The sequence below is a fragment of the Passer domesticus genome, chromosome 3 (assembly GCF_036417665.1).
Source record: "Passer domesticus isolate bPasDom1 chromosome 3, bPasDom1.hap1, whole genome shotgun sequence".
Lineage (NCBI taxonomy): Eukaryota > Metazoa > Chordata > Aves > Passeriformes > Passeridae > Passer > Passer domesticus.
The window spans coordinates 69,417,269-69,439,761 of NC_087476.1; the positions used below are offsets into that span (position 1 = coordinate 69,417,269).

General features: G+C 38.6%; 1 protein-coding gene across 11 annotated transcripts in view; it reads right to left on the bottom strand.

Annotated features, from left to right (window-relative positions):
• Window positions 1-6,343: 6,343 nt before the first annotated feature.
• Window positions 6,344-22,493, bottom strand: part of ACTN2 (actinin alpha 2) — an 83,782-nt gene continuing 67,632 nt past the window's right edge. For 4 of the 11 annotated variants that reach the window (XM_064413779.1, XM_064413778.1, XM_064413771.1 and 1 more), the window contains 10 exons: window positions 21,236-21,344; window positions 20,282-20,422; window positions 19,952-20,134; window positions 18,667-18,801; window positions 18,009-18,188; window positions 17,495-17,641; window positions 11,233-11,310; window positions 10,047-10,112; window positions 9,016-9,174; window positions 6,344-7,653 (listed from right to left, as the gene is read on the bottom strand). In XM_064413779.1, coding sequence (XP_064269849.1) covers window positions 7,495-7,653; window positions 9,016-9,174; window positions 10,047-10,112; window positions 11,233-11,310; window positions 17,495-17,641; window positions 18,009-18,188; window positions 18,667-18,801; window positions 19,952-20,134; window positions 20,282-20,422; window positions 21,236-21,344 — 1,357 coding nt within the window. In that variant the 3' untranslated portion in view covers window positions 6,344-7,494. Of the gene's footprint in view, window positions 7,654-9,015; window positions 10,296-11,232; window positions 11,311-17,494; window positions 17,642-18,008; window positions 18,189-18,666; window positions 18,802-19,951; window positions 20,135-20,281; window positions 20,423-21,235; window positions 21,345-22,493 lie in introns of those variants that run through there. The other 7 variants (XM_064413775.1, XM_064413776.1, XM_064413782.1 and 4 more) reach the window with 4 other exon arrangements.

The following is a 22,493-nucleotide window of genomic DNA, read 5'->3' on the forward strand; positions in this document are numbered from 1 at the left end:
TATATAAAATATCAGACAAAAAAAGAACCTTAATGCTGAAAGTCTTGCGTATGAATGAAAAAATGAAGAAACATGAAAAATATTCAGAGGTGATGTTGGTTCTAAATCTTGCCTAAGCTTCAGAAATAAAATTGTGAGGAAGAAGCAGCCTCTTACACCAGCCACAACGTGGGCAAGAGACACTGACAGGGAACACTGCTCTAGGGCAGAGTATTTCTTTAGTTATCAGTAATACACATTCACATTTTTTAAAATGCTCAGAGTGTACTCTGTCATCCTAAAGACCAAGTATTTCCACCCTGTTGATTACTGGTACCTGTCAGGTCTTACTCTTTGGCAAGTTCTCAACATAGAAGTGGAAAGTTTCTTTTGTTAGCCTGTGGTCTACAATAATTCTGTTTGAGTTTTTCTTTATCTTTGGTATCTTTTTTTTTGCCTTGTGAAACTAAAGGACTTCACTTTGGGCCTTAACACTTGTTAAGCCTAAAATGTATTAAGCAATCTAAGATCTGCTGACAAGTCCTCAGAAGTCTCTATTAGCATTGCTACATTGTGTTAGCATTTTCCTTGTATATTTTCCAGGATCAGGAAAACAGTCTTTGTACAACCCCTCATGTAGTAGTCACTGCCAATGACTTGAGCTTGGAGGTAACATAAGAGAGCTGCAAGAGGAAGTAGATCCAAGTCTCCCTGTATATTCTTCCATGTGCAAATACTGTGTATTATCCTTCCCTTCTCTCCTGTTTGCTCTTCCACGTGCAGATAGGACAGGTACATTGGGAGCTGGCAAAGCCTCCAGAAGGGTATGAAGAGGGTAGAGGCTGGGGTGTTGGTTAATCACACTTAAGTCTCCCATTCCCTCTTTACTATGTAGAGCAAAACTCACTGCAACCACTTGGATTTTGATACCAGCAGGTGCTGGTGGAGTAATCTGTGGTTCATATCTTAAATTTTCATGTGGTACACAAACATCTTTCCATATAGAGCTGATGACTGAAGAGCATACTATCATTCCTGTCTATTGACAGCTCTGATAAGTACTTCAGGAGTAGCAGGTAAAGCTAAAGATATTAAATAAAAACAAAGGGAAGAACACTCTATTGCCTTAGTACAAATCAAGGATAACTGCATTCTGATCAAGCCGAAATAAAGTGTCTCCCTTTAAAATACAGTTCAAGGGAGCCTTGAAATCATTAAACTAGATTTGAGTCAACATCTCCAGTCAGAAACATTTAAGCTCTAAGGGACAGTTGTTAAATGTGGGAAGAGGGCAGTGGCAGACAGAGGCTGGTGTCTGAGTTAGAAGGGAAAGTGATCTGCCAAGAGACAGTAATGCTGGCAGGAAAGGAGGTGCCTCCTCAGAAAAGGCAAATTAATGACCAGGACTGCTACAGGCAATCCTGTCTGCAGAGCAGCACTTCAGTTAAAGGCCACCACTACAAGAAGGGGTAATGACCCTGATCAGGATGTTGCCTTATTGCAAAAGCTATTCCAAAAGGCAGAATGTTCATTTCACTATATCTGTTCCAGTTGTCCCTTGCAAATAAGGCCAGCCAGGCCATCTGGGTTCAGGGTCTGGCTTGAAGAAATAATGAGTCTTAAAGAAAATCTGCTTAAGTTCCCAGAAGACGAGAGTGTTGGAGCAGTCAGGTGGGGTCATAATTAAATGGTTTCAGTTTTTCATACTGAAAGAAAATGAAAAAGCTAGTTATTAATTTTTGATGGATGGAAGGTGTTTGCAAACCATAATCAAAACATTTCATTTGTAGTGCTGTTTGGACAAGTCTTCTTAAGTTTAGGTGGCTAATAGAAATGTATTTTTTGTTAAGAATGAAAAATGTTAAACAATGTGTTGTCTTTTTTTTATAAAGTTTACATTTTTCTTTTTGCTACAAGCATAATTTCTGTTTCTTACAACTTCATATGCAGCTATATTAAAATCAAAAATGGGAAAAAATTAAATGTAATTCAACATCTTAAGAATGTAATACTTGTACATTTTTATTTACATACTAAAATACTGACATTTCAAGCCCAAGAAGTGACCACAAGTCACCTCCGATAATGAGAAAATTATTTCCAAAATTGTTTGCAGGACAGTATAGGTGTTTGCCACTTTGCTGTGGCAAATCAGGCCTTGTCACCTTCCACTGGCAAATAATGAAGGTAAAAGTTAGAGCTGCCATGGAGTGTTGTCCCAAGACACTGCACACATCACAGCAAGATCACCCAATGTTAGATCCTGTGCCTTTGGTTTAATGACAGCAGCAATAGACAAGATGACAGGGATGTAGTGTTCGACCGCATCACATCTGCCATACATGTTCATCACACTCACCTGGCTACCCCCCAAACATTATTGGATGTCTGATTTTCATTTAAATAGGTTTAACTCTTTCATTTAAAAGAGTTTGTCACAACTGTTACTGGGGTTGTTTACAGGGAGGTAACATTTCCTCTCTTGGGTTGCCTGTGTTTTGCAAACATATAGTCAGAAAGCTGGAATCACGTCCATATTAATTCTGGTAGGTTACCAGAAGATAAAGAGATAACCAGAGCAACCAAAAATACTTCAGGAAACAGCTTGAAAAAGATAAAAGAAAGAAAAGTAAATTTTTTTTTCAAGCATGTCCAATAAGCTAGTGGAGGGTTTATAGGTGCTGTAGGTCCTACTGAAAGGAATACAGAAGGAGCTCTCAAAGCAGATATATTACTTTGGCAGAAAAACAGACTAAATTTTTGACATCAGTATGCAGAGCTCTACAAGTTTGTGATCCACAAATTAGTGTCAGTTTGGAGACTCTTTTGGTCACACATGATCACTTACCATCTCCTTTTCAGACTTTTCCATTATTCCTCCAGTTCATAATGGTGAGAGCTAGGATACAAGTCTGAACAAGATGTTTGATAAAGCCATTCTTTGCTTTTCTGTGGTGCCTTTTTTAATTATAAGCATTTGCTGTGCCTGTACTGACAGTTCCATTCAAATCAAGGCCAGACTTGCTGGCAACTTGTGCAAACATTTCTTCTCTTTCAGTCTTATCAGCAGACCAGCTAAAACCTGAAACAGGACCTTCTGAGGTCTCAGTGTCTGAGCCAGAGGAGCTGTTCTATACCTGGGCTTCTGCCACAAGAATCCCTTATGCAGCTGGAAGGCTCCAGCTCAGTGGAGCACACAGGATAATCACTCTTCCCAAGGACAGCGCTCAAGGTCATTTTTGACTCAAAGCATTAAAAGGAATGCTGAAAGGAAGAAAGTTTCCATGTGTTGGGGCCAAATAAAGCATCCAGGTTTTGAAACAAAACAGGCCAGGTGCAAGTAAATGAGGGATGGATGGGTGTTAAAATAGCCTCAGGACATTTATTGTCTCAGGACATTCATCCAGCATATTTGATTTCCAAGTAATTAAACCAATATGCTGATAAACAAATTTGTGAAAAGCTGTATTACAAATGCTAATGAAATTTCCCAAAACCTAGCAAAATAGCAGAGGAATTTCTTTTGAAGATTAGAATATGAAATCCTAATCAAGCTCATATATGGAAAAGACTTGGCTTATTGTTTAATATAGCTGCTTTAATTAATGAGGGAAACTAGTGGCACTCCTAGTACTGGCTCAAGGTTTGTTGTCAGCACATTAATGTTCTTTTGTTGGGAATAATAAAGGGCTTTCAGGGAAAGTAGGTGGCTAGGTCCCTAATTCCACAGTTATACAACCACTTTAAAGTAATGTAAATACAGGCTGCTGCTCCAGGGGATAATCTACAGTTCTAAGCACTCTAGATATGTATTCCCAGCCAGCATGGTAACCAGACCAGGGAACTGTTCTATTTATAAATTAATGGGATCATGGAAAAAGTGGAGATAGACTTGTCCTTTGTGGTGGCAGCCCACACCTTGGGTTAAAATTAGAAAGGAATTACACATTTTAAAAAGATACCAATTTGAAATAAAATCCAGCTTAGAACAGTCAGTTTTCCTATATAAAAATATTTGACCTAAAACAAGTAGAATCTCACCAGAACATGCTAACATCTGCCTATAGACTAGGCTTAATGCTGCCGAAGTGGCTCCCAAATAAAATACCCTCTGAACACAAGCAGAAGGTAGACTTATGCACAAGCAAATAAGTGCACCAGTTGTTAACCATGAGACTTGGGGAAGAGTGGCACAAGTAATGAATAGGAATTATTTTCTCATTAAATATTACTGGAACTGTAGAAGCCTACCAAAAATATTGATATCATTACAGTGAGGAAAGCATGCTCCAAAGCACCTGTTCATTTACTAATAATCATCAAACAATTACTTCCTTACAGAATAAGCCTCAACCACAAGCTAATTCAGTCTAGAAAGGAAACTGCTTACCATCCAAATCCAGCTGCTAACAGGAACTATACTCCTCCTTCAGTGAGACCACTTGTGTCTGGGATAACTTTTACAGACACCATGAACAACCTGAACAAAATAACACGATCTCAAAGAATTCAGAAGCCTTTTGTGGTCAGTGGATAAAGAAAACAGTGATGGAAACTGTGTACAAAGAAGGGAGGTGTGAAGGTAGCATGGAGCTGACAGCAGTTTTCTCTCTGTATCAGCACCTTTTAAAATTCAGTGTCTGAAAATTATTATTATGAAATCAAAATTATCTTGGCAGGAAGTTTTTCAAAGACTGTAAAGTCACAGAAGACATCTGTATTACAGTCATTTAAGCAACTTAAAACCTTACCAACTTTTGTGAATTGCCATTTATTCTACAAACTTCATTCACATGTTCATCAAAATAATGCTGTACCTCCAGATACTAAACCTTGAAATGGCCTCTGTGATTGACACATTCATTACCCTTGACTCAGCTACTGTACTTTTTTCATAGTAAAACTAGTTTGCTGCCAGAATTATGTGGACAGAAAACATTAGTGTGTTGATCCCCAGTGGGAAAAATGATCCTGCAGAAATATACAAATGCCACCTACTTAAAACAGAGCCTTAGAGGAAAAGAAAATCTCTGTAAAACCCACAGCCCCTGAACATGATCACAGAACATTTTAAAGGACCTTGAGGATTACCCTCTCTAGGGTAAAATAACACAGTTTACTTATATTGATCCTGAGAGAAAACATTTTACAATATATCTTCATTTTACACAAAAGACATGTTAAAGTAATAATTATGATATAACATTTTTAGGCAAGTGTGAATGGATAATTAATCCCTGCAGTTCTCAGCTACTGGATCTGTTCATTCTGCTTTAGAAATTTGATATAAGATTGGAAAAATTACTTTGCAAAAGTTTTTTCTCTTGCTGCTGATAACATTATCTCTCACGTGCTTTGATCAACAGAACACAGCTAAAGGAGGAGCTTAGAAGTCCCTTCCATACTATCAGAAACAAGAATAATATCACAATGTAAAAATTAGTGGATAGAGAACATAAACCTGACAGAGGTGTCAGATATAAACTGTCTTTGTGCCAATTTTTTTTTGCATAATCCTGCCTGCAGCACTTACATTTTGCTTTTGTACCACATTCAGAAGTGCAATGTTTTATTCTTCCAGTTGCATTAAACCATGACAATGAGAGATACATAGATTTATTTTTTAATAGGATTCAGCTTGACCAGCAGTCATTTAGCTGGAGATGGCTTTGCTTTAAGGCAGAGCTTCTTGACTTAGCTTGTACAGATCACAGAAGATGGCACTGCACCATGTCATTATCAGCAGTGGCAGTGTGCAAGGCTCCACGTGCACTGCAGGAGATGAGATCCTAGCCCTAGCAAGTCCTTTGCTGGCCTTTGTACACAAGGGAGGAGGAAGAGGTATTTGGTCACTGTCTGTCTCCTCTGGGATTGTTTTAAAATGCTCCCACTCCACCCACCTTAACCTTCAGGGTGCCTGTTTTAGGACTGAAATCACACACAGGATTTTAATGCTTGCCATCCATACATTTCCAAACAATGGCCAGAAAAAGCACCATTGCGTACTTCACATCTGCTTTTTTGCACGAGGAAAAAGTGACATACAGAAAAGTTAAGGCCAATGTCCTCAAAAGCAGGAGTGCCTACCTCCCACTGAAATCAATATAAGTTTGGAGTCTAACAAGTTATGGACATCTGTGCTCAGGTGAATGGAAAATCTCCAACTCATTCTGAGCTCCATCTCTCTTCATGAAACCAGACCTGTCCCTGCAGCACACAGAGACTGTTGGTCATGCAGATACAATGTACTGAAATGTGTGACAGACTTTGAGCTTTTTGCACCTGAAAACTCCTTTGATGTTCAGAAATGTTTCCAGTTCATAGAGGGAGTCACTAGGTTAATTGCCAACAACAGAGTCTCATGAAGTTTTGAAAAGCAGACTTTATTTAATAGGCACATCATTGCTTTGATAGCACTGGGCTGCACAGCTCACGTCACCATTTGTAAATGGTTTCGTTTGATGACATTGCATTTCCTCAGTGTCGGTAGGATTCAAGTAAAAAAGTTACTGCTTTTATTCTCTGTCATTTCTCAAGATGGAAAAAACAGTAAACGTCTAGTGCACAGGAGCCAGGGACAGACAGACTGCCTGCGACGCAGCAGAACTCAGGACAAACTGAATTTTGAGCACTGAACAGTTAAAGCTGCAAGACAACCATACTACATTTGCTCAGCTGGGAGTTTGCTTTATGCAGGATAGAGATGAATGTTGCCCACTAATACATATAATAATGCATTCTTATACTGAGAAACAAAGACTGTCCAACATAGACAAGAATGAGGGTTTCATAACAAAACAGTTCACATGAAATTAGCTTCCTTATTATTTCTGATTATAAAAGTTATATTCCCTCAGCTGTAAAAGTTAAAGGCCTAAAAGAAAAGAACTGCTTACAGAACTCTAAAACTGCACTTTAATCAGCTTTTCCCCCTTATATTACAACTCTTTGAGACAAAAGCATAGCATTCTGGATTATTTTTGTAATTAAGTCATGTATGTGGTTGTTATATTTCTTCCCTGAAAATCTGCATTTAGTATTTTATTCAATTCCACCAACAGGAGCATACAAAATCAGAAATCATGAGAGGAAAGTAATATTGCTCTATGAAAGAAAAAAAGCATGACTTCTAACATAGTTTTATGAACATCGTAAAAGAAGCGCATATGGCATTGAAACATTTTGAAAATGGAGAAATATTTTGCGAGTTTCAACATTTTTAGGTTTTACATTCTGTTTTCTGAATATATTTTTCCAAAGTTAATATCTTTCAATTTTTAATAGATTTTCTAGCATTGCATAGGACAGACAACCTAAAACCAACAAGGCAGGTATCTAGCGTGCTGCACACTTTAATATACACCGGTTAATTCAGTTACTAGCACTTTACACTGACGGTACCTACTGTATTTGTAAATTTTGTTTTTAAATCAGCTTGTCAAAGCTTTTGAGAAGCAATCTGGGCAATAAGGTGGGTATTTATAGTGTCTACCATGAATACAGCCAATTACTGAATCAGAGGTCACTCTCTCCATACAGTGCTGATGAAAAAGAGGTGTAATCCAGAGCCCCAGGAACAGAGCCCGGGCCGGTGTACGGAGGCATTCTCTTGATGCAGTACTGAGCCTGCTCAGGAGGCAGCTCTCGACGCAACTCATCTGCCAGGATATAAGGCTGGGAGGGGGAAAAGGATTGACAAATTCAGTATGTGTTCTTCAAAAACACAAAATATATTTTATATATTATTTATATTTATTATATTTGTTTTCTGTAACTGTGACTAATAAATTTGGGCATCTTGCCTATTTTTCTGAGACAAAATATTTTCCTCTGTAAATTCCATCACAAATTATAAGTTGAAGGGGGAAATTCCACCAACAAACTGATTAGGTCAAAATGCAATCGCAGGATATGTGACTGTATATGTTAGCTACCAAGCACTGTGCAGCCATGGGCAGACTGCTACAGATACAGCTTATCCCTGGCATCAGTATCTCTGCAGTGCACTACTGCCCCTTCTGCAGTGACAGGACAGATGCAGCTAGATCCTGTTGTTTCAAAGTTCTAATATATGTGTAAAGAAAGATGCATTATTATTTGTAATGGTTTGCATTTATGACATGAGGGATAGCCTCTGTTAACAGACTTGACATTGCTTAGAATAGCAATCTAATGAAAAACACTTTTTCCTGAGACCATCTTCCACATGAATTTCTACTGAGAACATGTCTGGAATTTAAAATGTGGTCCACATTAACTGAGATCACAAAATCAATACAAGCAGCTGGAATGAGAAAATCAATAGAGCGAGCTTGGGCAAATAGACCTGTACTGCTGTGATCTCTCCTTTCTCCACAGCACAGGATTGGTTTTGTGGCAGCACTGTTTATGGCTCTGATTCCTCCAGAAGCTCTTGTGCTGTCATTATACTCCCTTGCATCTACAAACACCACTCAGTCAGATGTGCATCTGGCAGTGGGGACAAAAGTATGCCAAATTAAGGAGCTTCCTCTACAAACCCAGTAACTACAGGAGGCCTCTTCCTGCTGCTTCTGCTAGGATATGGATATAGCACATTGCATCATCCTACTGAGTGAGCTGTCCGGTCACAACATGGCTCACAACCAGGCGTAGCCTTGTGCACCTGATCTAGGCTATGTTCCAGAGGGCCAAACTTTGCATTGAGACATCTAGACACCAGCATGAATGGCAGAACGAGTTCCACACTAGTCAAAGCTGTGGTGTGGAAATAACCTGATGTACAATATATCCATTATACAGATCAACCATCTAAGTCTTTTCTACGATGCCTAATTTTATGTTGGCTCTCTATGATATGAGGATACACAGACAAAGCCTCATATTCTGCACCCATTTCAGGTAAGAGCCTTGGTTCCAAACAAGAAGAAAATGTACATGCTTTCTCTGAAATCTGACAAACTGCAAACAAAGCTTTGCTATTACTAAAAGACTTGTAATAAGAAGGGCCAAACAGAAGAGCAACTGAATCCTTGCAGCAGCAGCACGGTGACTGACCTTATCTGAAGCCAGGATTCTGAAGGAAGCTATCACTTGCTCAGCCGTGTCAGTGTCTGCCGTTTCTCTGGTCATGAAGTCGATGAAGGACTGGAAAGTGACGGTTCCTTGCCCGTTGGGGTCAACCAGAGACATGATTCGGGCAAACTCAGCTTCACCCTTTCACAAAATCCAAAACAAAGAAAATGGTCACCATAATACTGATCTCCAGCGGCCCAAGCCTCTCATGAACCACTCAAAACCACTGGCTATAGAGCTTATAAAGCATCTTCCTGACTCGAGAACATCAACAATCAGAGCCGATGAAATCTGCACATGAAATGCCCACCCCGCTTCTGTAAAAAGGACCATGCTTTTGGAAAGTGTATCCTTTGTCCTAAATACATAATATGTATCTTTCAATTAAATGTCACCATTTTCTCTCCCTGTTTAGCTTGCTCTATCTTAACACTTCATTTTCCATCTCATCATAAAACCAATGTAATTTAGGTACCATGCAGGGAAGTAAAATAATAGCCCAACAAGCAGGGTAGTCCCACAGAACTAAGAAGGGAAACAATTGTTAAAATTTCATGCCAAATACAGGACAGCCTAACTAAGGATAATCTCTTTCTTTTCCATAAAAAAGGTGGATTTCAGAGAAAATTTTTGGAATAAATAATTGAAGCAAGGAAAATGCAACCCCCAAGGCAAGTTTACAAAAAATTAAACAGTATCAAACTCATTCTTCATCATGCAGGTAGGAAACGAGAAATTTACACAAACATCAGTTTAATAACTGTTAATTTCAGTTTTTAAAGTTTCATTAATTCAAAGAGCAATGCGGTGCACCATAGAATACGGTTTTCGAGTGTCTTGTTTTACTTTTAACCTCCCTTTTAACATTTGAACACAAAGCAAAAGCAAAGAAAGTACTATCTCTAGTGTGAATGACATTAGTATCCTCTCTATTTAGATAAGCTTTAGTATTGCTGTGGTTAACGTTTTAGCTGCAAGCAGAATCAGCTGACATTTCTTCTTAAAGCTCGTACCAAATCATAACCCATTGAAATTAAGCAAGCTCTGAAATCATCATGGTCCATCAATCCATTCTTCCTCTATTGACCAAAACAACGTAAGGAATATAGAAGGGAGGGTTTGAAGAATCCAAGGTAATTTCCAGAGAGATGACGAGTTTGGACCATTGGCATATTGGATCCAGTGCATGAACAGTATTCATTGATGTTGCCCGATCAGGTCACCAGAACCATCATCAGTTTTAAAAAAAGAGGAAGAAGTAACTAACATATTACACACAGGAAAGAGACGTTTTCACCACAAAACAAAAGTAACATCAGGAAAAGTCAGGGGAGAGATAAGGGAGAAGAGGAGATGAATGGGACAAGAATACAGAGAACACAACCAGAGAAGACAAAGAGAAGAACAAGGAGAAATATTTGTTACTAAATTAGTCAAACTCATTAGATGCTCAAGCTGCCTCCCTGATATGAAATATCTTTGAAATGTTCTGTGTGGAATCTCTAGCAGCCAAAAGTACAGTGAAAAACAATGAAATACTTCATTCCAAGGCCAAAGTAAATACATTATGAGAGCAGTCTGCTGATATATGGGAAATAAGTACAGGGATTTTCCTTCTGACTGCAGGCTGTCAAGACCCTGAATACAGCAGAGATATGCATACTGGCTTAAAGGATGAGACCTGCAAGACTTAGGAGATCAGTTGAAGACCTTGTATGAAATGAGGTTGCTCATTTTCCAGGCAATAACATATCTGCAACATTCTAGACTTGAAGCTGAGTAAACACAAAATGGCATGAAAGTAAGAACGTAAATAAATCTTTCCTCTGTGCTGTGATAGATTGCAGCGGCTTGGAGAGAATTGTGTCATCCTATATTAGAAAAGCATAAGAGAACTTGTATTGAGTCTGAGGAAAGGAAAATTGACAAAAGTCTGAGTGCAAGAATCTTAAGAGCTCTCCTAGCTATCTAGTAGTACGCAAATAAAATCTCTCAAACCAGGTAAAACAAACAAACTGAAAAAATCTTTGAAAAATGCAAAAATGCAGCCCAAAGTGATGCTGAGAGTCCATCTAAACCAGTTGTCTTCCCAGAGGCAGGATCTTTTCAAAGCATTATGACCAACAGACTGGAGTTTAAACATGCAATCTTTTTGGCTATTTTTACATCTGAAAATAGAATTATTTTAGTTTCCTCTACCTGCAAGTCATTTCCAACCTGTCCTAGACTGATGAGGCAGGCTTTAAATTCATCAGACTGTAGATTGTCAGATTCGTCCTAGTATCCCATCAAAGGTCATGCATTTGGGAAGGGGAAAGGAAAGAAAAGTCACAGATCAGGTTAGTTGGTTAGTAAAGAAGCTTCCATTCACAAATTAGTTATCACATTCTTCCAGAATTTCATGGAAATGTAATGTCAACATATACAATGAAGTACCTAAAAAGTGTGCAGTTTTTGCAGTTTCATACTTTCGACTTTTTCTTAGTAGAAGAGGGTCCTCACTTGAACTACAGAGTTAAAACTCTGTTACCTTCCATCTTTTTTTTTCAAATACCTTTGCTTACAAGGCAGATTTCATTCTATGAACTTCCATTTTCTTCCTTCCTTTTCTATTGTCATGCAGTGTACTGGAAGTACTGGAATGGTCTGCCCGGGGAGGTGGTGGAGTCACCATCCCTGGATGTGTTTAAAAAAACACTGGATGTGGCACTCAGTGCAGCGGTTTAATTGAGGTGTCAGGGAATAGGTTGGACTTGATGATCTTGAAGGTCTCTTTCAACCCAGCAATCCTGTGATTCAGTGTATGTGAGATGCAATAAAAATATCACTGAACTGGGCAAAACATGTTTTCCCCACTCAATTACTGTTACTTCATTCTTGATCTGGTAATACTACTTAATGTAATATGCATAGCTCAAAGGAGACAAGTACAAAATAAATTTATAATTGACAACTTATTTTCAGTTATCTGTCTTCTTTAACAATATATATAGTCAGGTTTTGCTTTGAAAACTGACTTTTAAAAAGCAATTTTTTCTTTTTTAAAAAGAAAAATTGAATTCCAGGTTAAATGGTTCCTAGTAAAACCACATCAAACTGGAACGCTGTTTTGAACCAATGTATCTTTCTATTTTGCAGAAGAAGTCACACTAACTTCTTAAAACCAGACTGGCTTCTCTTTTTCTTCTTGTTCATACAAAATGTGTCCTATCAGAGGGGTACTTTAGAGTGAGTTAACATAAGTACAATTAAGGAGATATTCCAAGATGAAAAATTATTATGCTTATTGATTTTACAGACAGTTTGGAGAAGATCCAAGGTTTTCTGTCTGCTACATACTTGCCTGCTAGATGAATAATTTATTTTTCAACATTTCTATATAGCTATGGATAGGTAAAATTATACGAATTTAACAAATGCATTGGGCTTATTTAATATACTAATAGGATGAAGTGGTGCTTTAGTAAGTTAATAACACCATGCATTTTTAAAATATCATGCTGTTATTGACTCCCTCTACATCAACATCCTCCAGCCCCATAAAAGAAAGATGAAAAATAACAGTGGGAAGTCAATGAAGAGAAAAAAAGCAAAGTTACAAATCTGGAGCAGCATTTAGTTAAAAGCCATAATCACAGTGGTTTCTATCCTTTAATATTTCCATTCTATAGATGATTCCTGCTATAAAGCATTCAAAATGGCTTATTTTATCATTCTCAAAATGTTAATCTAGGCTGGTTTGAAACTTTCAAAAGCTGTCATGTAGACAGGCTATGGCAGGTCCCACCAGTTATTAACTTTACCTCATTTCTAAAGCTGAAGATACTTCTGTGTGTCTGCAAACAAAATGATACAAAAATGGGAGCTAAGAGACAAATCCTGCCCCTCAATCTCCTCTAGCCAGTGTTGGGGGAGGATCACCAGCTGCCACCCCACTCCACGGGGGCTGGGTGGGCAGTGTGTGCAGGAGCTGCCCCACCAGGCACACACAGCAGCAGGAGCTGAGGCAGTGAAGGGCAGATGGCAGTGAGGGGCTGGCACCTGCTCCAAGATACCATTTTCTTTAGGAGAGAAGTGAAGTGGTTGTGCTGCAGCTCAGAACAGTCATATGGTTAAGTGGGACTCCCTACTGAGGGTCCAAGTAGTAGTGCCAAGTGCTATAGCAGGTTTTCACATTCTTGTAGTGAAATTTTCAAATCTTCATCATATGTTGCCTAAAAAAGCATCTTTGAAGTATATCAGAGTTTCATGGAATTCAATAGCATTTTGCAATTAAGGCATAGATCAAGCCCATGTGAAGGCTTTCTCAGTTGGAAATGGTTCTTGATATTTACTTTTATTGTTTGCAGACCAACATTAGGAGCTGAAATTAATCTTTTAACAAATATAAATAGCTTTGCCTTGTTTATATTTTCCTGCCAATACAAAGAAAAACACTAAAATCTCCTTTATGTTTCATTATTAGTCCCCAGAAATCTTTTCCCTTCTCCTTGTGATTTATATGTGACCTTAAACAAAACAAGTGAACTTCTGAGTCAAACTAATCCATTCTTAAATATGTCCTTAATTTTCCTGAATGCTAATCGACCTGCATAAGCCTGAACATATGACTCCTTTAATAGAGAGCTGTTGTTTTTCTGTTAGCAAAATACAGGGTGGCACGATGCTATTTTTCTGCATGCAGAGCTCCTACTTGAAATCTGTAGTTTGCAGAAAAATCAATAGTAGAATGTATTAGCAGCCATTAAAATAGTACAGGCAGAGCAGCTGCAGATATTTCATCACGTACTTTGCAATCTTATTTAGAATTTACTAAATATACTGAATCTGAAAAAGGAATCCCTGCATAAAGAGATGTCAAAACCAGTGACTGATAACCTATATGTGTGGTATCCTGATTTGGCTGCATACCATTATTCAGCTATGCACCATTTTGAACACTTCTAAACCGCTTCTGTGATTCAGACATTGTGTCCCACTTTCTCTTTTTTTCTCCATGCAGTCACATTAAGGAAGGAAATATAGCAGCAATGCTAAAGATTTATATTTATAACTACAACTAGACTGTGCCTTCAGGCACAATTTCTAGCAAGGAGTGGGGCAGCAGTGGTAAGCAAGGGTAAGCATCAGCACCCCCAGGAATAACCCCTGGGACACCAGCATGTGTACATGCCTGCCAGGAACACAAGAGCCAAGAGGGCTCTTACCCCCATAGGCAGGGGAAAGAGCATGGTTGCCACTTGCCTTTTCAAGGGTGACTTGTAAAGCTCTCTGTGCCAGCACATCTCTGCTGGGGATGCACTGAAAGGAACACAACTCTTCCTGCCCTTGTAATTCTCACATTCACTGTGAGAATTTTTTTTTTATATATTCTTCCCAAGGAGGAAGACAGGGGTTCCTTTCTCAGAGTCATAAGCAAAAGAAGTTGTTTCTAGAAGCACCCTAAAAAGAGTTGTTAGATTTATGTATACCAAAATACATACTTTAAAATGGGGAAAGGAATGGCATATTAGTACTTTGCTGACATCCCCAACACACACTGTCAGACAGTAAGAAATGTCTTAAATGTGAAAAATGCCACACAAGTCAAAGCTATACCATGCATAAATTATTCTGTTGTACTTAGATATTTAAAGCCTCCTTGTCAGTGACAGTATTAATTTTTGGGATCCTTTCTGTCTATTCATCATGGTGAACAGCAATCCAATCCTTCAAGTGTATTTTTAAACTATATCAAGCATTCAGAAATGCTGCTAAGTGCCACAAAAATTTTACATATATTGTTAATTCCATCTAACATGCAGATTTTTCATGGTAGTGCTTATGTTCAGATAATCCAGTTTTATCTTCATTTCTATTTAAGGAAATCAAAACCATAAAATAATGCATTACTGCCTTCTCTATCTAAAGATGAACAAATATAAAGTCTTCATTATTTTATGTACACTGAAGTAACTCCCTAAGTTGCCTTCATTCACCAGCACTAAATATTCAAATGTGCAAGGACAAGCCTGTCTTTCTCCAATATGTTTGTTCAAAGTCTCCTTCTAGCCTGTGTGGACTGAGTTACATCTGTCCATTAAGTAACAGTGTAATCCAATCCTTATAAACTTATCTTTTATCAGTGTTTCTACTATCTGTTCCCTGCATAAAGCCTGGCTTAATGGTTGAGTCATTTTAGATCTTACCTTCTTCCTTTCTTTAAATTGCATTGTGCTACAGAAAGTAACTCTGTCAGTGCAAAAGTCCACCTAGTCTAGTTTCCCATGTTTGATCCTGAGGGATGGGCTATACTAAAGAGGGCATTCGTAAAATGGTGCTTTCCTTATGTGATCCTTCCAGACCCCTCTTTTTAAACCATTGGATTATATCTGTCATGGGGAAAGGCAGGGTCTACAGCTAAACTTGCAGACCAGGCCCAGGTTGTTGAGGCCACAGAAACAGATGAGGATGTATGATAGATGAAACATCTGTCTGCTTCTGACCTGGCCATTCAGGCTTCCTGCAACAGGAGCCAGGACAGAAGGCACTCAGCCTAAAGCCATGACCCATCATAGCCTGAGGAAAGAGACAGTCAGGGACAGGTAAGAATCTAAGAGCAGGGAAGCAATTTTGTGTTAGACATTATCATTGCAGCCCATCTCCAGTGTGCTAGCAGCTGTGTGACACAACCCCCTTCTTCCAGGTCATACAACATTTCCTAAGGCCTTGCTGTGTCTTATGCTTTGGTATTCCAGTGTCTTACTGCATCTGCAAAGCCTGAAAATCTGTAACAGTAGGGCTGGTTGGCGTAGGATTTAGCTTGTCCTTTCAAGCAGCCTGAGGCACCAGGAGCTGACTGTAATATTCCTCAGCCACTGAGCCAGCCTTGCTGCCAGCGGGACAGAGAACTCACCCATGAACTACAAAGATACAGGGATGCTAGATATGGCCATCCAGTATAAAACAGACTTGGATTCAGTCACTTTGCCTCCTTATCTTTAGGGAACTGTCAAATCTTTGTGCAAAGACCTTGGTTTCCCTTAGAGAAGTCTCTCAAGTACAGGCATGTAATTTATCCAGGCCTGGTACTTTGCTTTTAATAGCTCTAATTGCTCAATTATCTGCTCCAGTGCATTGGGAAAGCCATTTGGTATGCTACTTCCTTCCACCCCAGGAAAACCATCTCTGCTTTTGTGATGTTATCTTCTGCTTCCTTAGAAAATACAAAAAAGAATTATGCTGTACTAGAATTGCATTAAGATTTTTCCATAAAATCCATTCCTAGTTCTGTGTAGCTACATTTCCCTATGCTTGTATGTTTCTTCAGCAAGTAGAGGTTTGGTAATTCTGGTCTTCCTCCTGAACAGTTAGGGGTATTCTAAAAAAGATTTAGTAAACTGACTATCAGCATCCATTCCATACCAAATGAAAGTGCACATATGGGCAACCAATTTGAGTTGAGCTGGACAAACAGGATCTTAGTGAAAAGAAAGTGGCATTTTGCTGTAGCCTGAAATGATTTGAAGGACTGACTTGACAGACTGGTGCTGCTTTATGATAAGTTTTTTCAGTATTTGAACTGTGAACTTGGTTTTAAACGTGGGTTCATATGAGCACAGAGCCATCAGAACTAACTCATGTTCAGATTGTTCTCCAACTGCAAATATCAGATCCCTATCTGCATATATTTTGCTATTGTGTGTATTAATAGTTATCTTTATAACACTCTGTCCATGAGTACTGCATAACTCACAGAAGTGAGTTAAGTTTCTTTACAGTACTGTTTTCCTTCCTACTTTTTTATTCATCCATATTTAGATAACTAAAAAAAGTAACAGCCTCTTATTTCCCACATACAGCCAGAAAAATAAAGGATATTCCTGGACAGCTGTAAGTGTCCCAACTATATTCCCTAAAAATACATTTCTAGGGAGACAAGTTGGGATTCAAAGGGGGGGAAAAAGCTCTGTGATATAGATTACAGCTAAATTTAATGAGATGGAAACAACAGCAAGTACTTAGAACATGCTGTACAGTCTTAAAATAAAAGGGTCATGTTATTTTCCAAAACACACAGATTTATGCAGTTCTGCTTATTATTTGAACAAATACTAAATCATATTAGCAGAGCTATAATTCTGCATTACATTTAAAAAGCAAAAAATAATCTTTAATTTATGTGCACAATGCTACTAGGCTGTGGGGAGCCCTGGGCAATATGATCTAGTGGATGGCATCCCTGCCCAAGGTGGGGAGAGTGGAATTAGATGATCTTTGAATTCCCTTCCAGCCCAAGCCATCATCCCATGACTTTGTAAGGCTATAAATTCTTTATTAACTCATCTTTTTTTCTCCTTTAAAAAGAGCCCATTGCTAGCACATATTCAGATTTTTTAAAAGGCTTATGTTTGGAATGCCAAGAAACTTGCTTTTGGGAAGAATAAATATTGCTAGCTGAGAAAAAGCAGGAGTACTGTACCCTGTCAAAGTGATTGAATGATGCTCTGAAGTCATTCATTTGTTCCTGGGTGATACCCTTGGCATCTCTTGTGAGGATCTGAGTCTCAACCTCATTGATAGTTCGAGCGATGGTGGTAAGCAGGAGCTCCCATCCAACACGGATGTGCTATGAGAAAGAAAATACTGAGTTATTACAGAAGCAAATATATTCTTTTAAGAGTATAAAAAGTAGAGTAAGAAAGAAATCAGGTCTAAATATTTATGTGATACTTTTTCCATACCACTAACTCTGTATTATGACCAAAGATGACTCAAAACAAAAATGGCCTTCAGAAAAATATGAAACTGGTTTCTAAGTGGCTACTTCCGCACTAAAAAGTGAAAATAAATGAAAATAAAACAAGTCTTATGAGATTGCCAGAAAGCCTGCCAAATTCCATCTTCTGTGGGAGTCCCTTTAAATCAGGGAAGGTAGTTACACGGCACAAGAGGACAGAATAAACTAATAAGTATAAAAGGGAGTAGATGGCTACCTCCATGGTATAGTTGGTGTGCTTGTTGTCAAACACCAGGGCTTCTTGTATAAGCTGATGATCTCCTTCCAGTTTGTCAATATTGTGTTTATAATTAATGATATTGTGCTCATATTGCTTCAGCTGATTCATCTGGTCCTCCAAAGGCCCTGTCATTTCAATAGAACTGCGGGCAATTTCCTGTCAAAATAAAAAAAAAAGACACCCCCCCCGGTCCCACAAAATTTAAGCCTCAGATGTGCTAATTTGACCAATGATCACATAAATATGTTGTATTTTTATACTAAGAAGCAACAGCAGTAACACCTTCATACAGTGGAGATGAGAAACTTTACTATAGAAAATACATTTCAAAAGAAATGTGTCGTATTTAAATCTGGAATTAGTATTGAGACCCCAGTGAACCTGGTATCTTTTCTACAAAAAGCAGAAGCTAAACAGTAACTGGTTAGTGATTGATTTTTCAAAGCTGGATCTCCTGATCACCATCAGGATACCACTTGTACAAAGTTTTAAGAATAATCTTAACAGGTGCTAAATAGTTTAGGCTCAAACAGCTGGCAAACTGTCACTGACTTTGCTGTTGCCCTGTATATAAAGATGAAAAAATTAAAAATTACTTTATTCATCAGCATCTGCATGAGGATGTGGCACTTACCTCCATCTTGGTCTGGATCCATGGCCCGATGACATTGGCCTGAGCAGCGAACTGGCGGCGCAGGCGCTCGTTGGCGTGCTGGCGGGCTAATTCCTCCTGCAAGGATTGATCCCTCTGAGGCACCAGCTGCTTCACCTGTTACAGTGGGAGGGCACTAAAGGTGAGTAGGCACAATTGAATAGTTTAACAACAAACGGAACAAGTAAGTCTAGAGCTAATAATTTTCATTACTGGCCTGAAGGCCAATATCAGAAAAACAAGCCAGAATAATCACTATTTTATTTACAAATTCTGTGCTAACATAAGAAATTTGTGACATGGTCTTAGGCAGCCTGACCAGAGAGACTGACATGCAGAGAGAAGAAATTCTCACCTCTGGCTGGATTCAAGTTCAAGACAATTTCACTTTAACTGCTCCTAGAGCAGTTACTTTGTTTTTCTTTCAAAAAATGAAGGTGATTTTTCAATCTCTAAGTAATTTTTCTAAGAACAGTCAGTGCAAAACATTTTATTTGAACACCTCCATTAGAATAGAATAACATGAGACATGTACTGTCTGTCATGCACATCTGGAAGTCTCTAATTCATTGCAAATGCTTTTGTGTGGCTTACCCTTCTGAATTGCCCAGGGAGATTCTAACCTTAGTCCTTACGCTTCATTTTTATTGCCCATTGAGAGTGTGTTTGTGTCCATGTAAGTTTCTGTAATTCTACATTTTACACAATCATTTACCTGCAGCATGTTTTCTGTCTTGGCTCCTAATGAAATGAAATTGGTGTGATTGCTCTAGAAGCCTCTCTTTGATCCCTTCCCAGTACTTTTCAGTTGCTAATGCAAATTTTAATCTAATTGGACAGAAACATTAATGGTTCCAAAGATGCTGATTTTATACAACATATTTTGAAAAGCAGCATCTGAGTAGAAGAAACACAAAAAATTATTCTTTATACTAAGAGAAAGAATACAATAATTTCCTGTTCTTTAATAACAGCACCTCTAGCTAGGCACCAGCCCTGCACTAGCCTCAACACGTGCTTCTCTTGTCCAGGCAGAAAGCCAAAGAGGACATAGGTAATATTGCGTGACAGGAGCAAGGAATATTGTGAAGAGAGACGGGCAAACATAAGGGAGAGCATAAGGTACTGCAGAAATTCATTCCAGCATCTGACGATCTAGAATAATTTAGAGATTTATTGTAAAGTTCTCTGAATATTCTCAGTAATTCTCAACTGGAATCATGTATCACAATGTCCTTTCTGTATTTAGCAATTTAGCATACATTACCTTTTCCCACTTGCTACGAATCTCTTCGACTGTAACAGTGCTGTAAGGATTGGTTGCACTTATTCTCATGCTGTAACTCTGGATGACTTTTTCAACTTCATTCTGGATAGACAGTATGGCCTGTCGTTCACCATCTGCCTCTGGCAAAGTAGCTTTAAATTGATCGTGTGCAGAGATTAAACTCTAAAATCAGAAACAGAGAGGGAAAGCATGAAAACTCTAACATTTCTTCCAGCATCTGGAAAAACTGGTGTAAATAAGCACAGCTCCTCTCTCAGGCTCTCAAACATCCTGGCTGCTGGGTGTAGATACAGGAAATAATACAATTACCTGAATTTCCTCTATGCTATGAACAATAAACATGTCCTGTAGGTCTTCCATAGCACCTTCCATCCAGTTGTTGAAAGGAGCAGCTCTTTTGGCAAACTCCAGGTGAAGCTGATCAATTGTTTCAAGCAGTTTCTCTGTCCTCTGTACAGGTTGGGAAAAGTGCATTCTTTTGTTATTAGGGTAAAATCTAGCTCCACACATACCACATACACACCCATAAAGAAAGTCATACCTCATCTTTTGAAATGCAATTGATTGCATTGATTGATTTCACCACCTGCTTTAAGGATTCCCACTCAAGGCAACAGGACTAATTGCAGTAGAACTACTCTCATATCCAACACATTACAAGGGGTGAGTGTATGCCTGCGAAGTATAATACTAATATTTGAAGTATTTTTATATACATATAAATTAGATATTTTTGTTATTGGGATCTATCTGCAAATGAATTAAAATCTACTAATTTTGATTTACTAATTTCTCTTAAGTAGAAAAAGGAAGAATATGTGTGACTTCCTCTTTTCCAAAAGAACAAGGTTTTGCAAAGTATCTCAGTGCTTTGAAATACTCACTACCAAAATTTACCTACTGCTGGACAGAAAGGTATGCAAGACTGCAAACTTAGACTGGTATGAAAAGGTAACCAACCAATAGCTTTTTTTAGCCTTGCTGGACATCAGATTCCCACAGAGGGGTGCTACAAACCACATGCCATTTGTTGCTGCATTAGAGCTGTCTGTGGCAGCTCAGTATTGCCAAGTCTACTCTGAATAATTCAGTCCATTTGCACAAGTAACCACACCAAAATTAAATTAAGATCTGAGGAAAGAGTTTTTTGCTATTTGGACTCCAAAGTGGATACTCAAAGGCACCATTTCCAGATATGAAATAAATTGCCCATTTCCCTCTCCCTTCCTCAGCTGAGCTGCTGATCCTTATTGTATGGTTTACCTCCAGTGCTTCTCTCCTTTTCTGAGTGAGTGTTCCCAGACTGTCCCATTGGTCACATATCTTTTGACATCTATCATTGACACTTGCAGCATCGTGGTAATCCAGTTCACTAAGAAAGAGCAAAGACAAAACTCTGTGTGACTTTTTGAAAGACAGGAGCAGTGTCCACACTGCCACTGGCCCTCAACAATTCTTGCCCTCTTCTTTGCAATATTTCTCCTAAGGTAAGCAAGTGTTGTAGTAGAGACATTGTGTTTAGGCATCCAGCATTTCATGAAGCACAGCACAGGAACAGGATCAATGCCCTCTGTTCTGAGAAAAATCAAGTGACATCCAGGTATTAATCAAAATTAAGGTGTGCAAGCATCTTTGTCATAGCTATTCCTGTGACAAAAGCAACTTGATCCTCTGATGGCCAGAATGCTTCAGTCTTGGTCTTTAACAAGATTGGTACCTTTTAAAATTAATTGGCCTGAAATATCTACTTTGTTTTAAATAATCAACTGATCCATTCGTTATCTGCTTTGAAATGATTGAACTGAGAAACACAAATCAGGTTGCATTCAAAGCATAATCTCTCACAAGCCCAGGAATACTAATAGGAGCTTCCAAGATCTAGGGAGCAGAGAACAATTTTCATCTTCCTCGCCAGGATCTCCTCACAGAGCTACATCCCAGAAATGGCTTGTTCAGAGAACAGGGATCTCCAGACCCAAATATGCCACAAGGATGAATGAGTGCATTCACAAAGGATAGCAGTTACCATTACATTTTCACCTGCTTAATAGGCTAGTATCATCCTGAAGAAAGCAACTTACTATTCTGCCTGAGACTGGAATAAATTTTTGAGATTATGTCCTGAGATTCTGGACTGACTCTGCTTCAAACTGAACTTTTTATCTCAGTGGCAAATGATAATCATCCATAATACATGTGTTTGACACTTTGGAAACTCCCTTTTATTGGTGCATCTCCATCCATTGAATTTAGCTCTTGGCTTGCCTTGAGAACACTCTGCCCAGTACTAAACGTTGCAGAGACTGTAAATGCATGACACAGGGCAATAATGAATCTAAGGTTTACTTCAAGGCTTGAACAAGACAGCAAATGCAGATAGAATTTGTTCCCTTTTTGTTTGAGCATTCTTCTCTAGGCAATTGGCAAGAGGAATGAACAGATCACACTGCCAGTAATACAGAGAATCACAGAGGACAAAATGAGAACAGAGGCAGCTTTCCTCTGTGAAGCCAGAGGCTGG